General features: G+C 31.7%; 1 protein-coding gene across 1 annotated transcript in view; it reads right to left on the minus strand.

The window, feature by feature from the left end:
• The window catches only part of SCN7A (sodium voltage-gated channel alpha subunit 7), a 70873-nt gene that overhangs the window by 24882 nt on the left and 20552 nt on the right, over window positions 1-25439 (minus strand). The window contains exons 3-12 of the mRNA XM_064484880.1: window positions 23633-23745; window positions 23171-23260; window positions 22003-22131; window positions 20507-20598; window positions 15372-15578; window positions 13119-13188; window positions 11187-11328; window positions 9384-9590; window positions 3257-3353; window positions 2326-2564 (exon numbers count right to left, since the gene is read on the minus strand). Coding sequence (XP_064340950.1) covers window positions 2326-2564; window positions 3257-3353; window positions 9384-9590; window positions 11187-11328; window positions 13119-13188; window positions 15372-15578; window positions 20507-20598; window positions 22003-22131; window positions 23171-23260; window positions 23633-23745 — 1386 coding nt within the window. The remainder of the gene's footprint in view (window positions 1-2325; window positions 2565-3256; window positions 3354-9383; window positions 9591-11186; window positions 11329-13118; window positions 13189-15371; window positions 15579-20506; window positions 20599-22002; window positions 22132-23170; window positions 23261-23632; window positions 23746-25439) is intronic.

Consider the following 25439-nt stretch of genomic DNA (forward strand, 5'->3'; position numbering starts at 1 on the left):
CTATTCATCTGCTGATGAACATCTAGCTTGCTTCCATGTCTTGGCTATTGTAAATAGTGCTACTATGAACATAGTATGGGTGCATGTATTTTTTCAAATTACAGTTTTTGTCTTTTCCAAATATATGCCCAGGAGTGGGAAGGCTGGATCATATGCTAAGTCTAATTTTAGTTTTTCCCCCACGCTGTTTTCCATAGTGGCTGCACCAATTTATGTTCCTACCAACAGTGTAGGAGGGAGGGTTCCCTTTTCTCCACACCCTCTTGAGCCTATAATATTTGTAGACTTTTTGATAATAAAAAGATCAATACAAGAAGAGGATATTACACTCCTTAACATATATGCACCCAATATAGGAACACCTAAATACATAAAACAAATACTAATAGATACGAAGGGAGAAATTGATGTGAATATAATAATAGTAGGAGACTTTAACACCCAGTAACATCAATGGATAGATCTTCTAGACAGAAATGTAATGTCAACAGGGACACTAAGTGATACAATAGAACAGCTAAACTTAATTGATACCTTCAGGATGTTACATCCAAAAACCCCAGATTACTCATTCTTTTCAAGTGCACATGGAACATTCCCTAAGATAGACCACATACCAGGATACAAAACAAGCCTCAACAAATTTAAGAGGATAGAAATTATTTCAAGCATCTTTTCTGACCACAATGGCATGAAACTAGAAATCAAACACAGAACGAGAAATGAGAAAAAAATAATTACATGGAGACTAAACAATATGCTAGTGAAAAACCAATGGAGCAATGATGAAATCAAAAAGGAAATTAAAAAAAATACCTTGAGACAAATGACAATGAAAACACAACCACACAAACTCTATAGGATGAAGCAAAAGAAGTTCTAAGAGGGAAGTTCATAGTGACACAGGTCTTCCCTAAAACACAAGAAAAATCTCAAATAAATAACCTAACTGACCACTTAAAATAATTAGAAAAAGAGCAATCAAACAGTAGGAGGAAGGAAATAATAAAAGAATGGAGAGGAAATAAATAAAATAGAGATTAAAAAAATAGAAAAAAAAAAAAACCAAGAGCTGGTGTTTTGAAAGAATAAACAAAATCAATAAATGCCTGGCCAGGCTTACCAAGAAGAAAAGAGAGGACCCAAATAAACAAAATAAGAAATGAAAGAGGAGAAATAACAACTGATACCACAAATATACAAAAAATTGTAAGAGATTACTATGAACAACTATATGCCAACAAATTGGAAATTCTAGAAGAAATGGATAAGCTTCTAGAAACATACAGCTCACCAAAACTGAATCAAGAAGAAATATATAACTTGAACAAACCTATCACTAGAAGTGAAATAGAATATGTAATAATAATAATAATAATAATAATAATAATAATAATAATAATAATAATAATAATAAAATCCCTGCAAATAAAAGCCCAGGACCAGATGGTTTCACAGGAGAATTCTACCAAGCATACAAAGAAAAACTTATACCAATCCTACTTAAACTCTACCAAAAGATTGAACAGGCGGGCACATTCCTAAAGTCATTCTATGAAGCCACCATCACCCTGATACCAAAATCAGACAAAGACACCACCAAAAAAGAAAATTACAGTCTGCTATCTTTGATGAATATAGATGCAAAAATCCTCAATAAAATCTTAGCAAACTAAATTCAACAACACATAAAAAGGATCATACACCGTGATCAAGTTGGATTCATTCCAGGGTCACAAGGATGGTTCAACATACACAAATCAATCAATGTGATACATTAGATTAACAAAAGAAAAGACAAAAACCACATGATCATCTCTATAGATGCAGAAATCTTTGTCTTTCATATTGCATGTGGGGAAAAGGATAGTTGAATTTCAAAAATACCTTGCCAAAAGGATAAGCTCCGATCTAAGGCAAGGACAGATGTTTAGAGTAGACAGGGTTAGGTGCAGTTGTATCAGGATTCAAAATTCAGGTGTCAGTAAAGACTTTGTATCTATTGTTTTGCCTCTGTCTTACTCTGATCTAGGGGCCACTGTAACAAGGGAGGGGATATTTGGGAAGGGAGAGGAAATAATTTCTACTTAACCTGACTGCCATGCATACAAATCTTAATAAGTGGTTTCTAGCTATAAATCTATTCAATGATAAGAATATTTCCAAAGCAGGACTGAGAGAGGTGAGGTGGGGAAGCATGAACCTACTTCATCTAATGCTCATCTGATGCATTTGCAATATTTTGGAGTCATAAAATAACAGGATAATGATGACCAAAGAAAAGTTGTAACTGCAAAGGAAAATAACATAAAGTGAGAGCCTTACCAGGTTTCCAATGCTGAGGACATTGTTGGTTTCTGCGCTCATTGGATAGTGTTCCAAGGCCAGAAATTGTATGTTTAGAATTATGCATATGGTAAGGAAAAGGTCGGTAAATGGGTCCATTATAATCATATGGAGAAACTCTTTCAACTTTAACCAACAGGGAGAACAATTCCAGATCAAGAAAGTTTTAGCAAATCTATACCAACAAAGTGGGCATCTCTTCCTGGATTTTTTAAGCTCTGAAATGAAAGAATAGAAAAGTTAAGCATTAACTAATTGTTCATTCAGTTCTAACTAGTAGAAAATTTTGACTTTTGCATGTAAAGGGAGGTTTGAAACTGGACTTTTGATTTGGAACTAGCAAATACAAATATTTCGTATTAATAAAAATCAGAACAAAGTAATTTTCCTCTATTTTGTTCATGCTTGCTGAGTTAGACAAATGACAATGAGACAAATTATGTATTAGAATCAAAATAGGAGTAACTCTCAGGAAAACAAATATGGAATATGGTTGAGTATTATATTTACAATTTGTAGGTTTATATGCTTAACAAAATAATGTCTTTCAATATTGTCTATAATGAGTTACTGGTCATATGTGAAAACAACAACCAAAAAAAAACAGACAAGTATAGAAAGAACCTTAAGATGTTAATGTTATATACGCCAACCTCTATTTTTGGTTACAAGTTAACACTTCATATTGTTTTCAGTATTAAACAGAGAAAATTTCTTGGCATTCTTTGGTGACCTATTTCAGTGTTTAAAACACTATGCTTATGAAATTTTTAAATATTGTTCATCCTAATATTTTCATGTTATTCCTTAAATTTTAGTTATTATCATGCAAAATTCTGAAAAAATTAGAGGATTTCTTTAGTAGTGAGTCATGGTACCTTTCATAATGTCTAAATACTTTAAAATTTACCTTCTTTACATCTGATGGTAGCATCATCCAACATATCCAAAGAAGTAATCATAGAAGTTGATGATCTTTTCTTCATTTCTATTTGTGTTGTCTTGGTCTAAAAAGAAACTTGGTAAGTCTAATACTGGCTTCTCCTCATTGTACATCCAAGACTATAAGTATAAGAAGGTTTATAACCTTCATAAAAATGCTGATTCTTACCTCCAGAAGCCTTTCCGGGTTCTATCATTTGCCACTCTTTATACTACAGGCACTATTAAACTGATTTAGGATTATTTCGAAAATGAATTGTATTACTTGCAACTCAACAAAATCATTTTACATTATGAGGTCAACTATAAAAGGAGTAAACCAGAGAATGTTACTGGTATCACCCATAATTGACAAAGAATTCAATGTATAGTTTAGAATTATTGTGAAATACCCAGTTGGCAAACATGCTGTTGAGTAGTAATACCTTATATTTCTCTAACACCTTGCATTTTTCAACTTGAGGATATGTTAACTTTATGACTTTGTAAATTCCTTTGATAAAATCAAAGTTATTTGGTGTTGGGATGATAAAATATATCTTGTATAATATTAGGTAACAAAGTGAACTAAAAATATAATTTTAGTTAGAACATACATAATAATTCCATAAAGGAATCACTTCTTTCTGTTTCTCATGTCTCTTGAGTAATGGTTTTAAGACACCCTCTGTCTTGCTGATATAGTTACACAGAGTTAAAAAGAATCCTCGCATTGGAAAGGCACTCAAAACTCCTAGGCTTTGATGTAGATGTTACAAGTTCTATACATTCCTGATTATTACAGTACGGCCCCAGAGATTTCTAGTGACCATGTATAACATTTGTATTTGAATTTAAACTGGAAGAAACTGACAATGGGCAGTTGATACTGCACCATAGAGCTCCTGAAAGTTTTTACATTTGGCACACACAAAGAGTAATATTTGCAAGTTTGTTAACTTGGTAAATAGGTGAGGCTAAATAGGTGAAATAAACAGTAAATAAATTTTAATAGGTGAGGCTGCTCTTGAATAGAGATAACTGGCATGGGGCTGTTGCTGCTCTGAAACTGAGGGAATTAGCAGTTGAGGCTCACAGATAACCCACACCCAGCACACCCTGGTTGGCAAGTTCTGCTGTGGTCTACCTGAAGTTGCATAATAGAAATCAAGGGAATCATCATACTCCTCTCACTCAGTATCAGTCAAGTCTCTTCTAACCTCATGAATACTAGAGCTAGAGGAGGTGAAAACCAACTGTACTGCGTACTGAGTTCCATCAGGAAAATGACAGGTTCTGCAGGTCTACAGATCTCTGTTGCCTCATTTTTCTTTAATTGAAAAAGTAAACAATAGCTAATTTATTTATTTAAACCATGATTATTCCAGAATGTATTTTTTAGCTGACTTACAAAGCTACATAATATATGTGATAATTTATATAATTCCAAATTTCCGTGAGTTAAAAACCAATAGAAATTTAATTTTTGCTACTGAAGTCTAACAGGAATTTCTCAGGTGTTTCATCATAAAGGTGATACTTTTTCATGTTGTGAATAATATCCTCCACTATATTCTTAATATAGAGGAATTACTTCTCATAGAGTTGTTTCTGATAGTGACAATATTTGATGGAATCACATGAGAGAACAATCCAGTAAAGATAATCATCTGAGTGTGGGGGGAGAGGGAGGTGGAGTGAGAAGAATAATGCTATTGTCGATAGAGTCAATACTCAATTCTATACTAAATTGGCTTGAACTATGGATATATTTTAGGATACAAAATGAACAAACCACATATCAGTCTGGTAATATATTCATCTCAATTGAGCTTCTCAAAAATATTGAATACATAGCCACACGTTGGCCAACTACTAAGGTTATATAAGGTTATAGCTATTTTACAATGCAACTTGAGAAGATCATGACTCAAAAATCTCCTTTTTGAAAGTTTAAGAGCTAAAAAGGGCATATGCCTGGATTTTAGACAATACAACATTAAAATTAGACTGGAAAAAGGGGCTAGAATTCTTCTCACCACTGGTTTCAATTTTCTCTGGAGGGGACGTATGAATAAACAATAGCCCAGTCATATTTCTAGCATTTAGCAATGAATAACTGAAGTGTTCATCTTGGAAAAAGCCTTGCTCTCTCTACTTTGGGCCTCACTGGCCTTTTTAATCCTCTGACCCATCTTGTTCCCTCCCCCCAGGTAGCAGGGACTCATTCTTCATATTTCGCTCAAGTGGCAGGTGCTCATTAAAACTTTTCTGACTCAGAGAAATCCTTCATTACAGGCTCTTAAATGTTTCTCACTTTTATAGCACTTCCCACAGTTCCATTTAATTTTTTTTTAGTGGAGAATAATACCGTGACCCACCAAGTAACCAACAGGTGGCTTCAACCATTAATGACATTATACCCTTCATTTTTCACATGTTACTCAGCCTACATTTTTTCCTGAAGTATTTTAAATCAAATTTCAGACATCATATAATTATCAGAATAAGCTTTTTAAAAAATAATCAGATCACCGTTATCACAATCACCAAATCAGTAATTCCTTAATATTATCCAATACCCAGACCATGCTCAATTTTCTTTCATGGCTCAGAAACATTCTATTATATATATATAGTTGATTTGTTCAATCAACATACAAAAAGGATACACATATTGTATTTAGTTTGCAGTTCTATTGATTATCTCATGATTTTAACTGATCTTTTTCCTATGTGATTTATTTGTTGAAGATACACTATCACTTATACTGTAGAATTTTCCACATTCTTAATTTGGCAGATTGTGTCTTTTTCGTGAAGTTTAATGTGTTATTCTTTCTTTGGTTGTCTTTGGAAAATGATGGTTAGGTTAGGTCCAGAGGCTTATTAGATTTAGCTCAGATTTTGGCAAGAGTATATTGTACATGGTATTTTACGCTTCCTATTTCATGACATTAGAAAACATGTCTGGTGGTCCTAGAGTTACAATTTGTTTTATAATAATTTTATAGTTTATCTCCCTGTTAGACCATTAGCTTCATGAAGATAGACAATATATTTATATTTATTAACGTTTAAGTCTCCAATGCTTAGTACAATGCTTACCATATATAGCAGATTGACAATAATGTTTTATTAGTTATACAGATTTAACTGTAAGGATGTCAGTTTAGATGGGTAAATATTTTTAAAATATTTATATTCCTACAGTTGTATATATCTGATTTTCTTCTGAGGTTTTTGTCAGTAACTGACAATTCACAGGAAAGTTTCGTCTACAAACTGTGTAATTGATGAAATAATGTTGTTTCAGCATTGATCCTCAAGAACAATGATGTAAAGTGGTGAAAAATGGGTTCTCTTTCTCAGTGTTGAGAAATCAAATGCCAATAAATATAGATCAAACTTTGCAAGTGAAACTCCACAATAAAGATTAAATTTGAGAATTCATGAAGGCACTTATCATGTGTCTGGCACATGGTTGACACTCAATAAACATTACCCGCTATTATTATTATCATCATTATTATTTTAATTATCTCTAAAAGCATCAATTTCAGACATAGCCGAAGACTTAAGAATTTTACGTTGATGAGCATGCGCCACTTGCTGTGCCTTCTTGCAGTTGTCTTCCTGTGTTTCCTATAGTTAGCCATTACCGTTTTTTTCAGTTGCTAAGTACTGCTAAGTGCTTTACAAGCATTTATTTAATTTGAATCTCATCACAATATGAGATATGGCAATATACATCTTAGAGATAAAGAAGCTCAAGTTTAGAAAGGTTAATAGACTTGGCAAAAATCATACATTAAGTGGCTAAAATGAACTGAAATTTCTACTTATCTGACTGCAAAATTGCTTTTAGCCAATATGATATACCGTATTCTTAAAACATGAAAATATGACACATTTAAGCAATTTCCCAGCAACTCCAACACTGGAATTAGAATCTGACTAGTGTTAAATCAGATCAGTCACCTAAAAGGTCCTCAGTGTGTTCCATTTTAAATTCTTCACTCTCCAGTGTATTTCCTTATGTATAAATAAAAAAAGAAAAGAAAATACATCTTGTGAAAATGACTTTTACTCTCGTTTCCCAGAAAACTTTTGTATGACAAAATGTTCTAGTACTCTTCTAGGAAAAGAAATCCTCTATAATTGAAAGATTTTAATTGAAACCAGGAAGGCTTTATTTGATCAAGAACAGCCAAATGAATGGAGATATTGGGAAATTGGGAAATAATCTAAGTTCTTCATAAGCAGCGTTAATAGGGTATCTCATCTGAAATAAGGGAAGTATTGTGCTTTTGGATACATTGGTTAGTAGCCCATGACATTTGAAATGCCACTTCAAAACAAATTACACATTCAACATACCATTCAGACTGTAATCATTCAATCTGAAGGACCTCAGACCCATTTCTAGAAACAGAAAGCTTTTGTGATTTGTTTTTCTGTGATTTCCCCATGGGTAACATAATAGCGATACTCAGTAGCTTCTTTTAATACGTGTTTTCGTCATACGGTCTATAATTGTGTCTTGTTTCAATAGAATGCATAGAAACATCATACATATTATCTATCAATAACTTGTCATTTGGTATGCTCCTACATAATGTCACTCAGGCCCCGCTTTTTAGTAAAATGACTTTTCTAGAGTTTCTTTACTGATGATGACTTAATAAAAGAGTTATATATGTAGGGAACTTAACATTTTCCCCTTTTTGTCTCAGAAAGAAACTTTGGTATTATTGAATCTCTTAGCCTCCATACTACACATTTCACTTATGCCAGAGTGAATCTTGGCCCTTCACTTTTCCCCAACTCTTTTTATCCTTTTTTGTATGACAGTGTTGTAGATACAGTTTCTTTCTATCTATCCTTTGCTCCCTCAATCTGTCCTTTTTACATCTACTAGAAAATGTAGTTTCAGTATTTTTTAGCTTGTGTAGACAATTTCTCTAGCAGGTGTTAAGAGTGCAAAATAGTAACAAATCAAGAGGGGTGGAAAAGAAGGCAGAGCATGGCTCTCCTCCCACAAATGACGCCCCTGTGAAGCCAATGGGGTGGGAGCCCTTGACTTGCCTGTGATCACTTTGGGCTGAGCACCCTCCAAAGAACAAGCTCCTAGGCAGGAAGGGCTCCCAACAATACAAGGGAAGAGAACAACATCCCAGAAGAGGCATGGGCTCCGTTCCACCTTCGGCTGCTTTGGCTCACTGCATACTGCACACCTCGACGGCTATGGGGAAGGGTATTAGGAGACTGGGCTAGCCCTATGCCTCTTTAAACCTAGGGTCCTGTGGAACACAAGGAAACTACTTTTGGTTGCTTTCCTGGGTCCTATTCTTCCTTTTAGCACACTTATGCACAATTTATATTTTTAAAGATAATTTTCTACAACTTCTTTAATGTTACTTCTGTCAATACTTGTAGATTCATAGACCAGATCTTTTGCTATGAGGCTAAACATCTGAAAATACATTGAAACACAACACTAAAGTAATTGAAAATTAGAGTAAAACCATATTAAGTTTTACTAATCACAGATTTAATTATTCCACAGATACAATGACTCCCTATAACATGATGCATAGTACATTTCCTCTTGAATGAGCTAGAAAGTCAATAAAGTAATTTTTTCCCTTTTCACAACTTTAGTGCTATACTTTGATCCATGCTTTCAGTATTTCTGATTTCTAAATTATGGAAGGCACTGTCACTTTTGAGGTGAACACCAAAATTTTCCAAAGTTAATTCTGATGTGCTGTCCGGAGTAAGTTTGAATTAATAAACTATACCTGCAGTAAGAGAAGTCACACTCAAAAATACATACAATATATCCATAATTTATCAGCAGTAGTAACACACATTTTGAAACAAAAATATTGTATATACTAAGGAGATCTTAAAGATGTTGGTCACTCTTATCACATTGCACTCAGGAAAGAATTTATATAGCAAAAGTGAGCCCTCTTGTCAAAATCAGTTATGATCTTCTTATCATGTGTCACACCCAGATATTGAGCATCTGTTAGAAGGCAATATGCTCCAAGACCCTGAGAAGATAATTCAAACTCTGATTCTAAGAAAGCATTAAAAAAAATCTATACCTCTTCTGCTTTTTTTCCTTCTTGAAGTTCTGTTAAAGACTGCTGAAGTTCTGGCTCATACTTCTTAGCTTTTTCAGCAGCTGTCTGCTTTTCTTCTTCATAGGACATAGCAAGTATGCCTAAGAACAAACTTGCCATATAAAAGGCAAACCAAAAACTTATCACAACAAAAAATATCATGTAGACCTTCCCAGAAGCATAAAGGATCTAAGGAGAGGTGAAAAAACAGGACAGAGAGGAAATGTTATTTGTCTTCCTGTAATCTCCTATTTTAAAATGAAAAATGAAATTCTGTGATAAAAATAATTCAGTTGTAAATTACAAGACAGTTTAATTACTGGCTCTACTTGGAGAAATAAGTGAAAAGCTCTTCAACTTTAGACATCTATGTAAAGTACAAAATATATGGTACAAAACCAAAAGAAGAATTTAGTAATTTAGTTAATTCAGGGTCAGCATTTGACTTTTAAGTTTTCATTAATAGAGAAAATGTACTGAAAGGAAAAAATTGTCATCTTTCAATAAAGAAAGCAGGACCGTCTGAATAGGAAAGATTATTGCCTTTCAGTATAATTTTTAAGTATATGAAGTATAATAAAGTCAAAGAATGAATGTTTGGAGATTACTTTCTTCTGATCATCACTTTACAGAAACATCACAACAAGGTGCAAAACTGGGTCTATTTAAAGGGGTAGGGAATAGGCATATTTCTATATCTGTCAAAATATCTGCTTTGGTGAAGAACCTCAAGACAAATCACATTAAGAAAGTCATCTAATTCACTTATATGAAGTCATTTATGGATAGAAAAATATAAAATTGTTGATTTCTAAACTGAGCTTTTATTTCATAATAATTACCTGAGATATATCAGAGAATTAAAAATTCAGAAAATTATAAGTAGATATTACAAATCCAAAATATAGTTGACTGGTTTATCCTTATTGATTAAAAGTATATGAACAGAATTCAGGAAAATAAATGGGAATAGTTTTAATTTTTAAGTACCCATTTGAATCAATAGACAATTATTTACAGAAAATACTGTGTTGATATAACAGAGTTAAGAATGTTTACAGATTAATAGGGAGTTCTAACATTTAATCAGAAAAAATTTCTTACTAATTTATAGTATATTTTCCTTTAAAGGTATCATTAATAAACTCTATTATCCCAGTGAGTTAGCTATTTAGAGTTTGGTCAAATATTTTTCCCACTAAATATCTGTCATGTGTAGTTGTACATTCAGGAGCCAGTAATAGACATTGTGGTGTATACTGCAGGACATGCAGACGAATAAACACTTTATGTTTAATATCTCGTTAATTCTGTGCAACACATTTACGTAGTATTTACTATTATTTCTAATATGCAGAAAAGAGATGAAATATAGGCAAAATGGCTTGCATGATATCACAGAGCAGGGTAGTAACAGTATCTCTGGCAGATACACATGTTGTAACTTTGGAGAGGTTATCTAACCGCTCTGATCTTAGTGTCTTCATATAAAAAGTATGTGTGTGTGTGTGTGTGTGTGTGTGTGTGTGTGTGTGTGTGTTTATCCTGACCTTGTAGATTATTTCAAAGATTAAAGTAGATATCAGCATCATACAAAAGAAGATAGACTTGGGCTCAGTATTAACCAACAGTTTGACATTTAATAATCCTGGTTCTTTTTTTTTTCTGTCCTCCAATTCTTCTTCACATAAAGACTTAATAAAGTACATTACATTTGATCATTATTTTAGAAGGGAGGAGCGTGGCACCATTCTTATGTGCAGTGCAGATTCTCTGTGTTCTTACCTGATGATAAAGTGCTTCAGGGTAATCTTGCATCATTAACCGAAATAGGGCTAATAAGGCCCAGCCAAAACTGTCAAAATTTGTGTATCCATAATCAGGATTTACACCAGCTTTTACACACACATATCCTTCAGGACACTGACTAAAGAAGACAAATAAAAGAAAAACTACTTACTCTTAGGTGACTTTCAGATTACGGCCAAATCATACATACAAGTAAACCAAATATAGATATAAATCAAATATAGAACATCTGCCCATGGATAATAAAGGACTCCCTCTTCCACAGGGAGTAGTCAGTCTTCTCCCAAACAATTCCCACTTAAAAAAGTTGCAAATGAGTTGGATTTTAAGTTGATATAGGTGAACAGCATTAATTAAGCTAAAAGACAACAGAGCATCACAAGTGGTTTTTGTCAAGTTTTTGTTAAGATTTCTTTACTACCCAGTATCAAAGTATGTATAACTGATGGAAAATAATACTGATAATAAAACTTCAGTAATTGAAAGTTTAATTTTCAGATGATCTCACCTCAAACCCTTAGATCCCATTATTTAAGGGTGAGAAAACATTTATCACATCAATAATTTATAAGCAGTACTGGCACTTTGATAGAATGATCAGATTAAGTATTTATCGTATTTCCTTTCATGCAGTCTCCACACTTTTACCTCCTGGAAGCTTGGGTGTTGATGTCCATTATTATAGCTGTGGCCCAATAGATAGTACTTCTTCCATCCACATCTCTGTAGTTCTGTCCTACATTATTCTGGTTTTGGCCATGTGACTTGTTTTGTGTATTTGTTAATAGTTAACAAATGTGATGCAAACAGAGGTTTACCAAGTACTTGTGTGTTGAGGCTTGCTAAATTGCTGACCTGCAGAACCTGAACAAATGAATTTGTGTTCTTGTCTTAAGGCACTCACTTTTGGGACAGTTTACCATGCAGCTAAGTATGATGGCTGCAGGTGAACCATTGCATGACTTTCTCTTCTGGCCTTGACATACTGTACTGTATCATTGTGATTCTGACTATCCATGGCCAGATACCTTCAACATGCATTTCAGGCCATATCTGAGTTTAGGATGTCCAAAAAAAGGGTTAACTTGAGTGGGATGGGCAGACACAATCAGATGGGTTCACAATCTGGACTTGAAAATAGAATGGAAGCCCAGCACTAGCTGGGCAAAAAGAGTTGAGTAAGTGACAAAGTGTCTAAATCACCCTAGTACAACTAAAACTACATAACTCATGCTCTCCTCCTCCTAGGTGGTTTTTTGTCAGTCTAGGCCCAAAGCCTCTAAGAAAGAGCTGGTTTACAGATGGGTGTCAAGGGGTCCTAGCTGAGGAAAGTAACATAAGGAGTTAAGAGAGTCATAGTACTGCTGAGAAGCACTCTTTTTTTTTACCATCTTATCTCTTCATCTGAAATTATAGGATAATAAAACTTGAGAGTTTTGTCATCTCACTGAAGAATTACTTATAAGTACTGTTTTTAAGAGCAATAAGCTTTTTATTAATGTAAATTATAGTCATTAAAGATATACAAGCCATAAAATAGGTGAAATAACATCACTTAATTTAATATTTCTTTTCTTCAAAGGCTTCTGGCCAAAGCAATTATATTGTCTTTCTTGATAATTGCTACTAGCTCTGGGAGACACTGAAAACAGAAAAAATCAGATTCTTAAGTCCCAGCTCTGTCATTTACTGACTTCTTGATCCTGAATAAATCATTTAGCATATCTATTATTTTTTCCTGTAAAATCGTATTAATAGTATTCTATATTGTATGCTTCTCAGTATGGTTTTGATGGTAAAATGAGATCATGTAATCAAATGGGAACCATTAGTAAAAGCAATATCACTCAATAAATATTATTGATCAGTAATACAGACTTGGTAGAAGAAAACATTAACACCACTTACCCAGCGTCTGTTCTGTTGCCACAAAGAAGAGCATATCTTTCTCCTTCCAAATAATAAAAGTTTTCTGTTTCTGGAAAATAGGAAAAAAATGATATTCTATATTTAATCTTGAGTGACTAGCATATCTGAAGCCCAATTAAATCTGCATAGATGAACATCCCTCTTTACAATGAGAAGGAAGCATGCAGCCTGGCCTTTCATTATCTAGGAAGCTGTCCTAGCATCTGATGTACAAGCCAAAAGACAACTGGCAAGCCACCTACTCCAGCCAGATATGACCAGACCCTGAAGGAAAAATTCCCAAGACTAATCTGTTTGAAAGTTGAGGATTGTTCCTTCTAGGGTTTATTCCTGATGATCTTCCTGAGCAGAAAATCAAATTTTTCTGTCTCTGGGTTTAATTTCCATTCTCTTCCCACTTGGAAGCTTATTTTTCTATATTGGGTGTCCAGTGCCAGTTACTTGTTCTGATGTCACATGATTTCAGTTATAACCCACACTAACCTGAATCATGGCCCACAGCATTTATCCCGGTATTTTTATCTGCTGTCAATCAAAACATTAATTGTATATTTATAGACATGAGTTACCAGGGTTGGGAACATGCATGCTTAGTAGCACTGGCTTTTAAGTTCTGAATTCAAATCACAAAAATCAAACCCATGAGATCAGTCCTGAGTAAGTGTGTATATGTGTTTGTGTGTGTGTGTGCATGTGTAGATAAAATTGAATTACACCAATCTTAAATAATGTCACTTTAATTTGGCACCTAAAATAATTTTAGAAGAATTTAAAAATCATAGTTAGGAATCATTAATCAAATCTTTTGAGTAGCAGTCAAAAATGAAATGAGATTTGACACAGAAACTGGAAGTCCCAAGTACTCTTCTAAATACAAGGACTATGACATGGAAATTAGGTTAAATAATGTTTTACAGATAAAATATTTTCAGCAATTTCTAACATCCTATTTGAGAAAATGGAATGGCTAGAATTGGACAAATTTTAAAATAGTAATCTTTAAATGTGATTTCATTATAATATACATACTTTAACAAAGATAAAAAGAAACTGGGCTCTGTTTTTTTAGCAATAACCAGTGAAGTAGCAAAATTTGTTTAATTTTTAGTAATTAGCATATTTTGGTTTTAACATCAAAAAAACCAAAGAGGATTTCAGTTGGAATCTAAGATTTAACGTCCATCTCCTATTGTCCTTACCACTAGAATTAAGATCATGAAATAGCATATGTAATAAACAGTTCACATACTCATATACTAACAATTTTGCATTACTTCCATCATAATCATATGGGGTAAACCAAAGTGTGATTATTATTTGTTTTAGAACTTATTAAGTCCAAAGTATAAAAAAATTAATGTAGAATGACTACTTAAGATTCATCAGGTTTTTTTTTATTAGTAGAAAAATATGCTTTTTCCCCTAAATACTGTCACGAAGGACTTGATAATTTTAATATGAGAGAAAAATCCAATAAGAGAAGATGGCCTGGTGAAAAGGCAATGAGTTTTAAAGCCAGATTGACCTTAGCTAGGATCCTAGTTTTACCACTGAGTGGTTACAGTATGCTGGAACATTCACTGAATTTCTCTGAATTCTGTTTCTTTGCTTGTAAGAGCAGTTATTCATATCTTCTATGCAAGATTATGGTGAAGATATGTGATCAGGCATGTGAATTACTTATGTATAAGAGCTAAGCAATACTTACTCGATATTATTTCTGTTAGCCTAAAATATTTTCATTATTCATCAAAGTATAACTCAAAGCATTTAAAATGAGCAGCAGTAGTTGAAATCCAACAATAGTAAGAATTTTTATATTGTAGCTCATTTTTTGACTTATATAGTTCATCGCAAAATTTCTAATGACCACACAACATTTATATTTTAAATAAACAATTTTGTTGAAGAAAGGTAGTATTATGAGGCTTCTACTCAGATAAAATTGCAATTAAGACTTTGGTCATATTTATTTATTTTTTAAAGGATAAAATTTGCAAGTTTTAGCAGTTCTAAATTTAGGTTTCCTGATTTAACTGTCTGAAGACTGGAACTTTGCTATCTTGATAAACAGTTGCATATTAGTACTTGAGCATACTTACAGCATTTACATGAAGGTTGTTCTGAAGATGAATTTGTTCTGAAACTGAATGTTCAACACTTCTGTGAAGAATGTTTTGCCAGTAAGAAAAGTTTGAATTTTTCTGATATAAAATGGCAAGTGATTCTTACCTCGAATATAATACGGGTTTCCAGTTCTGTTGTGTAGTGTTTCAGTTTCATTTTCTCGGGGCCATCGCAAACATTTATGCTTCAGGTTGCCCATGAAGAGTCCCATCCCAATTAGAGAAAATATGCTCAGAAAAAATAGAGTTAGGATAATGACCCCAGTAAGTTTCTTCAAACATTGGATCAGGATCCCTACAAAAGACTTCAGACCTAAAAAGAGAAAGATTTATTTTTAATAAAATAAAATATCTTAGTAAAACAGCATTAGCAAGCTTCTCCTATGGCAAATGCAGATGCCATCAAAACCAGCATCTTTGTGTTTTATAATTTAATTCATCATTATCTAGGCCAAATGACCAAAATGAATAAAACCCTAAACCTTGAGGTTTCTGTATTATTGCTAATTTACTTCACCTGACAAAATAATTCAGACACAGTATTAAAAAATTAGTTGTTTGTTTCTTTTTACTACAATTAGTTGTTTGTTTCTTTTTACTACATGAAAAACACGACTTCTCTCTTGGTTACTGCTTTGCATACTAATCACCATTACTTATAAGCATAGGTAAAGGCGTAGAGTTGTAAATCAACATGGGTTGCAAATGTTGCTGAAACAAGAAATAGTTTGAAATAGCAGAATTCTATACTGTTCTTTCATTGACTTTCTAAGAACTCAATTTTTGGAGCTGATTAAATAAAACATAAAAAAATTAATGATTAGAAACAAGAATAACACACAACTGTGATTATATGTAGGCTGTATTTACATCAGAATACTTACTAATGGAGAATTCAACTTTAAGGCTAGTTTTATTTAAGGACATTCATTTTCTATTCATTAAATAATACATGCTCATTCTGAAAACATAGAAAACAAAGAGAAACAAAAGAATTATACTACACAGATGAAACTATTAGGCTTCCTTCTTCCTTTCTTCTTTCCGTTGTTCATTCGTTCCTTTCTTTTCTCTTTCCCTTGCTCTCTTTTTATTTGTCGGTCTGTTTCTATTTAGGATCTTAGTAACTGTTCAGTTCAACAATGGATGAGAATGTAGTAGCTCTGTGACAGATCAAGTTACCAATATTTCTATGCTTCTGTTTTATTATTTTAAAAATTCACATAATAATGCCTATTTCATACATCATTGTGAGAATTGAAAATCTATTTTTCAGATGACCTCATCAGATGATTAGATTTCTTGAGTGTAAGAGAATATGGTTGAAATAAAGTTATTCCTGTAGTTAAAAAAAATGTGATATCTAGATTAAATATATAATTTTAATTGCTATCATACTGAGATACATATTTATAGCCTACTTTTGTCATTTAGAATGATACCATAAACTTTCTTGCTATATGCAAGTCTTTTTTAAGTATTACATTAGAAATGGAATTTCTGTGTCAAAATATATGATCACATTTAAGTATTGATTCATATGTTCAAATTATTTTTTAAGATATGTTGAACCAAAGAATAAACCAAAGACTATAAATATGTAGTCAGGCCTTCACTAAAATTAGGACATTAAAAAAAAATCATTGCCAATTTATTAGAAGAAAAATAGGATAATTTTACTTTGATGTAATTTCTATGGGCACCATAATAAACTTTAAAAATATGTATATTTGCACTGTGTGCTTTTTATTTGGTAACTGTCATGAATTCTCTGTATATTTTGCAACTGAAAAAAATTTTCATATTGTTTTGCTGAAATTACCTTTAAGAATAGAAATTCTTAAATAAGAATACATGTGTATATATAAACATAAATTCATACAAATATACTTTATTAATAATATTATTAAATTATAATATATTACATAAATATTTACACAAATTTACATAAATTAAAACATATTTAATATATAAATATAAAATATTATTTTATAATATTAATATAATTTTTATATATTATAAAATATGTATATAAAGCCAAATTTTTTCTAGAGCATTAATTTTAGTGGTGACATTTGGTTTGGAGGTTAAAAAAGTCACTATTAAATTGTACAGAGTCAAATTTATTAACAATTTTCATTGTTATCTATCATTCAAAGTTCTGAGCCATATGCCAATTTTGCTTTCAATTTCTTGGTATAACTTTTCTTTCTTTTCACTTTTAAACTTTCATTTTGTTTTAGTCTAGGTATATCTCTTGTGGAGTTAAACTTATTTCTTATTTAATATTAAGGTTTCTACATCTTGACAGAAAATTTTAATCCAATTACATTCATTTTCATAAATTGGCTTTATTTTTGGGTTGGTTTTTATCATTCTGTTTTTTGATTTCTAAATTCACCTTATGATTTACTATGTATCCTATTCTTTATAAATAAACTTAAAATTTTTCTTCTAGTGTTTTAGATAAACTATATCTATTTTGAGAATCTGTCTCAAATGTAAGTTCTTATTTTATAAAAAGTGTACTCTTTACATTAAAAATAAAACTGTATTGACTATAGTCTCACCATACAAGGAAATAACCATAGTTACTTTCTCACATTTCTTTATTCCCACTTCTCAGTTTTTGTTTATTTATGTAATTTGGGACTTTTCGACCTAGTTATAATTGTTGAATTTTATGTATTTTGCATTATATACTGTCTTTCATAATTTATAGAAAAGGTAACACTCAAATCATTCCAAAGACTTGTCAGGAAACATAAATTCATGCAAATAAGGAGTGGAGGGGACTTGGGTGAATATGCCTGACTTAAAAATGTAGCTGCCCTCAACTGCAGCTGGTAGTTGCCATGCAGGAATGCTAATAATTCATCCAAGTGAATTTAGAACTTAATGTTAAAATTACCAGATTTTTATATTGTTGGCATCTATATCAAAGTTTTCCAGAACACAAGCAAAATATGTCTCTAGTTGAATGAAGAATAACCCCCATGTGTCTACATTATAACTTCTGATTTATAATATTTGCATTCTGTTTTGCAACCTACTAACAACAGTAATTTGGAGTTCATTCTCTGTTGAAATGATTTCAGAGTTCATTGCCATTACTTTTGGTACCAAATCGTCCCATTGTTGAATATTTTATTTTCATAGTTTCATTTTTCAGGAGATGTTCAGGAAAGATACATATGTAATCTTGGGTGGCTGAGAATATCATTCTGTTGACTTCCCTTATGAATGGCAGACAGGTATAAAATTCTGGTGTCACAACTTCCCTGCCTACACTCCCCCCAAGCTCTGAAACTTCACTGCCTACTCATGTTTAATATTATCAAGAGGTCTGTGAAACCTTCCCATGGGCTCTTTTTCTTTGCTTTTTTGCTTGTTTTTATAATATTTTGTTCTTTAATGCTTTAAATTTGTAAAATTTTATAGCATATTTAAGTGTATCTTTTAGCTTTTTTTAATCAAGTATAAAATGATGCTTTTCCATTTGTGACTACAGTCTTTCTCAAGTTAAGGGACCTAAAAAATTTCTAGTGTATTTTTGAGTAATTTGTCTTTTGCTTTAATCTGGTCTCTTCTTTTTTAAGGATCACCAATTATCCATATAGCGGAATTTAGTTTTCTCTCCTTCATTAACCCATCACATTTTTGGTTCTACTATTTCTCTAGTTTTTCTTATCACAAATGGTTTGTATACTATACCATAATACTATATTTTACTGCTTCTATTACCATCAAATTATCACCAAGGATACTATGATTTTTAACACTGTTTTGTTTCAAAGGTACTTTTATTTGTTTATTTTATTATGTCATTTTTATCATCTGCTTGAAAAGGTCTAGGCTTTTTTCCTACTGGGACTACAAAGCAGATGATTTCTTATGCTTGCCTATATTCCTTTAGAGTTCATCTGTTTAAAAGAAAAAAAGAGGATTATTTTCACTTTTCTGATTAGTATGTTTCTCTCTCTGTATTGCAAAATATTTTCATGCATTCTATATTGCTGGTATCTGCCTTGATTATTTTCTCCCTTAAAAAAAAAGAGCAGTTCCTACCAGCCTGTGGGCTCTGAATTCTGGTTAGTGTGTTCTTCTTGTATTAACTTGGATTTACCTGAATTCTCCTATAATCTTTCCCTCTGATCCTAAGATGAAGAAGCAGGTGATACAATGTTATGCTCTAGTAATTTGCAGAGAGTAGTAAGAAAGCTAGGACTGTGGAAATTCCTGCCAGGGCAATTCCCACTGCCGATTATTTCACTGTGTTTGGTGAAGCTGCCATGCCACAGACCATTTTTATTGAAACAGTTTTATTGAGATATAATTTATAAACCATACAATTCACCTGTTTAACGTGACTATTCAATGTTTCAGTATACCCACAGGGTTAGGCACCCATCACCATATTCCCTGATCTTTTGGCTGTTTTTCCCAGCCTGGACTCCAAGTACAGAGTACACATATATCTGGCCTTCTCCATGCTGTTCCAGTGGATGAAAGTTGCCTACAGATCTTATTTTTGGTATTGTCACACTTGCTTGTGGGGTTATTCATCCAGCTATTTCATAATACTTCTGACTCATAGCAGCTAAAAATACTCTGAGTAAAGTTATCCCTATCTGACTGTTTTTATTCATTCTAAACAATGGGATTCTCTAAGATATCTTCAGAAATGGGAGGTGTAAATTAGTCCTCATCATCTTCCACTAACGTTGTCACAGCTCAACCTTATCTAGCAAAAACTTTTGAACTTTGTGGCATGTGGAATGGACCTTATCCAAGCACTGAGAACAAAAGGGAATTTATCTTATTTTATACTACTTTGTTCATTTCAACAGGTTTTTAGAAGCAACAAGGAAAAGAAGAAGGCAGATTAGAGATCTGTCTAAACTACTTTCTCTCTCAGAAGTCTGAAGGCAATATATAAGTTCATATTTAAGAAGTAAGAAAAAATAAATAAGAAAAAAATAAAAAATAATATATTTTGATTGAGCTCTACATTTGGTTATTATAAGCATCAAACCCACCTCAAATAAATAATAAATGTGATATTTTTTCTTGCCATTCCAGGAGTGACTGAAATAAACTTGAAGATCAGATCATTCATTGATTTCAAAGCTGAAATGTTGTTCAGTTCAGTATTTCTCCAAACAGTAACAGGGTTGTTCAAATGAATACATGGGAGTACATAAAACAAAATGAAGAAAAAACACTCAAAGCCTTTCTTACCTTGGTTTAAAGGAATAATTTTCAAAATTCTCAAATTTCTTGTAATTCTAAATATTGAAATGGAGTTTAGAGGTGAATATCTTGCTATATGCCTGTGGAATTAAATTAGAGTCATCTAGAAGTCATATTGAGTCTTTGTCACTTATCTTTAGCTTTTTATACTATTTGAAACTTATTTTTAAAATCATATATCCAAACATTTCCCTTGCTTTCATTATTCCATTTTGCAAATAGTTTTATTATTGATTGGAAGATAAAGATTGCTACAGTGCAAGGTATCCAAGTAAATATCTACAAAAAATGATGAGAGTTTATAAAGTTTGACACTGTGAGTAGTCAGAATTCCGTATCAAATACTCTAAATTATGTTCATAAATATTTTGTAATCTGGTGAAAAGACATTAAAAACAAGAAAAATTCATAGTCTTTCTAAGAAATAAGATTTAAGTATTTAAACTTGTAGTACTGAAAATAATGGTGATATGGTGATGATGATGATGATGATGATGACATTAATGGTGATGGTGATGATAGCAGAAGGCAGGGTGTGTAGTGGTTAAAGACAAAGACTCTGCAGCTACACTGCCTGTGCATAAATACAGGCTCCATACTTGCTATGTGGATATGAAAAAATTACTTAATCTTCCTTGCCTTGGTTTCCTCAAATGTAAAGTAAGGATAATAATAATTCCTAATTTTGAGGCTCTTAAATAAGTTAACATATGTAAAGTGCATAGAAAAGCACCTGGCACATACTAAGGGCTATGTGCTAGCTAACAGTAATAGAAACAGCAGAAATAATGGTAGCAATACTATCAGTGATAATAATTTCAATGATATTAGCTACTTTTTTTGGATTGCTTACAACATGGCATACACTAATGCTTTTATAAAGGTTATTTCTTTTTAAAAAATATGACCCCAAACCTACAGAATATTATTTTAAATTACTTTTAACAGGACTTTGATGCCAGTGGTAATTTCTTTAGCCACAAATAGAATACACGAAATAAAAGTATTGACAAAAATCAATACATATGTAAATTATTAGAATTTAATGTATCATTCTAGAAAAATGTGTATGCATATAAAATATCTTACTTTGGTATCTAGACTATCTACAGGTCTTAAGCAATGTAGGTAAATAAAATGTAGATTGGAGACACAATCACATATGCTAGGATCCTCTCCTAAGTCTCCAGGAGATTTTTCTAGTCACTGAAAATAATCACTTAGATGCGAAAATTCAACCTCTATCATTTTTGCTTCAGGTATTAAACAGAGATAATATCCCATTTCTTTCATTTCTATTGCACATTCTGAGGACTCTTTCAGTTGTAGCTGCCTGAGAGAACTCATTATGGCTATGATTTACGAATTGCCTTTTACTCACAGAATTTTTGCAGGCAGAAAGCTTTGTCAACCTCAATGTTTCTTTATGAATATATTTGCTTAGCAAGGTATTAAGATGTTTGCAACTTAAAAGAAATACTCACTCAAACAAAGTTACACTGAAATCAAGCCAGTTCCATGGATCACCAAAGAAATAAAAAGGTCCTGCCCAGATACCTCTTGCAATGAGTTTTATAAGGATTTCAAATGTGTAAATTCCAAGCAAAGTGTTCCTGCAGAAAATTTTTCATATAAACGTTAGAAGTGAGAATAATACATAGTTATCTCTGAAATATATTGTCTATGATAATTATCTGGCAACCAACCAACCAATCAACCAGACAACTGCAGGATAGGGCTTTAGTTAGGGCTTCTAGAGTGGGTTATATCCTATAGCAGTAACCATGAAATTTGACTAAAAAGTCAATTTTTTCAAAAAGTTCTAGCTCAGGGTTATAGTCTTTATATATATTTAGGTAATAATGAAAATATAAAATGAATATAAAATGTATTCTGTATTGGGAATCACACAGTAAGTGACTGAACTGTAAGGGAATATGAAGGAACTAATTTCACTATATGCATATACAAGGATTTTTACAGTGAATCAGTATTATACATATTTACCTCCCATAGTCAACTAGTTTTAAGAACAGAATTAAACCTTAAATCGTTAGCATCAGGAAAGCCTTCTTCCCTATTAAATTAGAAGATTTAATAGGCCTTTCCATTCTTATAGCCTAATGCAAGCCAAACTACTCACATCCCTCAGGAAAGGGAGGTAGAAGAGAAAGGAAGAAAAGAAATAATTTTCTTAAAGAATAGAAAGGAATAAAAGTTATCTGAGTTTGAAGCAAATCAGGTGTGGGACTTCAATAGTAAAGAAAATCTCAGGTACTGAAATATATTAATTGTTAGAATTAAAATAAAACCTCATTTGTATGATGCCATAGACATAAACATACACATAGCTAAAGACTCAAATACTTGTATCATGTTAACCTAACATGCTGGGAAATAGAGGCATTTCAAATCCAATTAAGAGTAATGAAATGGTAGAAAAATAGTGAAATTGATTAACCAACATACAAGTATATTTTTATTCAGAAAATTCATTAATCATGGTATATGCATAAATATGATGTTATGTACAATGTTTATTATATATAAAATATCAATGGTATAATGTTATATAATGTACACTAGTACAATGTATTAAATATGAAATACAATCATAAATGCAATTATACACCATAAAATTATATAACTTACTGTAATGCTGGCCACCATCTTGGCACATTAGTCATGGACATAAATATGCAATCAATTAGGACACTAATTAAAATTAACAGTTGGAAAAGAGTAGGTTACAGTCAAGGAATAATGGATAATAAAAATAATATTGGAAATAGGTATTTCTATAATCTATTATAAGTACATACACATAGAAGATTAGCTTCTTAAACATCAAAAATATACTATTCATATTGATAAACAATGAAGAATAAGATTAGTTAATATTTACTATTGTTGTGTGTACAAGGAAGTATATTTTAAATGTATTTTCAAATGTGGAACACAGTGCAGTTATAATCCAGATTTCAATATGACTTAATATGAGATATCAATTCAAAGGAGAAAAAGACTGCAGCAATATTTGAACAGAATAGCTGCATTTGATATTGTATAGTACAATTCTAAATTCTAAAGTCTAAAGCCAATAGAAAAGGATATGGATGTACCAAAATCTTAATACTTGTTCTTCTAATTGAACTGAAAGGAGACAATGTACACCAGGTGGCATTGAATCTGAAAATTGTTCTCTTTTTATTTAATACCATGAAAATCTGCAAGAGAAAAAACATCAAGTGAAATTAGAACTGAAACCTGTAATCTCATCAATTATGCAACTATTGCCAATGATCATTTCAGTCATAAAGTCAGTTATATTTTGATATTTTAAGCTATTTTTATGAATATTTAGGCTTATCTACTATTTATTTATTTACCTATTTATTTTCAGCCAGTGTTCTACCTAAGAAAGTTATGTGCCACCCACCAATCCTCAAGTCTTCCTGCAGAACTAATGCAATAGGAAGAAATCTATATCTGATGGCTCATGGATATGCATTTAAACACACCAAATTTCAATGAAAGTAAAAAAAGTTAATTTATTTTGAAGCAAATAAGGTGTAGGATTACAATAGTGAAAGTTACCCAATGTACTCAAGTATTACATTAATCATCAGTAATTATCTATGGTATAAAAAACTCCACTTGTATGTTATCATTGACACAAACATATCTAAAACAGAAATTTACATCAATGTAAAACTAATATGTTGGGATATAGAAGCATTAAAACCAAAAAAAAAAAAAAAAAAGGAAAGATCAGAAATATCCTAAAAAGGAGTCATATGTGTATATGTGTGTATATATGTGTGTATATATATTCATGTATCTACAACATCTATATTATAATATAGATATACACAGGAAAAGTGTGTGTCTGCATGTGTATACATATACACATATATGCACTTTTATTATATATACATATCCATTTGCAAATTCATTTATTGTGGTGTGTGTATAAGTATATTATATATAGTAAACAGTATATAGGTTATAACAGTATATCATATACAGTATGTAATGCAATGGGATAAAATATATTATAATATACTAAAATACATATTACATTAATCTATTCTATATTATATATTCTGTAACATAATTACACAGAGGTATATTTGGTGACTATATGTTTGTATTTATATTTGTGAATATATACAAAATACATTCATCAGTATCTCATGAACACATGTTCTAAATGGAAACCAAACTGTACTATAATCCTCCTCAACAGAATACTTTTCCAACATACAATCTGTATATATTTTGGACGATGTTGTAGTTCTTTTCTCCCTTTCCATTTTAAAAGCAAAGAGAAATTAAAAATGGCTAAATAAAATAAATCTGATTATTTAAAATTGCTTTCCATTTATTTTCCAAAACAATCTTAAACTTCACACAAGATATAACCAATCAGTTTATGTCACTGTGAAGGAATGAGTAGTTCCAGAAATAATAATTTTCCCGTTAATGTTTAAGTGCTAAAAGTGTTTATTTAACTTTAGAAATATTTACTTATATGCCATCATTAAGAGAATAAATTAAATACAATTCAAAATCTTTAATAATTTTGGGACATTATTAATAACAGTACTTTATATATTAAGCTATTCTTACAGTTTTTGCCTTTTTTTAACGTTCATTTTTCTTATTCTTTTTTAAAATATTATTTTCTTTGTAAAGCCCAGTACTTTATCCTTTTTGGGGAGTGCAGGGGGAGGGAAGTAATTAAGTTTATTTATTTATTATTATTATTTTTTAAATGGAGGCACTGGCGACTGAACCTAGGACCTCATGCATGCTAAGCATGCAATCTACCACTGAGCTATACCCTCCACCTCTCCTCACAGTTTTTGGTTTATTTTATCTTTCAAAATCTTTGATTTTGTCTTCAATAACAAACCTA

Source organism: Camelus dromedarius, chromosome 4, assembly GCF_036321535.1.
Source record: "Camelus dromedarius isolate mCamDro1 chromosome 4, mCamDro1.pat, whole genome shotgun sequence".
Lineage (NCBI taxonomy): Eukaryota > Metazoa > Chordata > Mammalia > Artiodactyla > Camelidae > Camelus > Camelus dromedarius.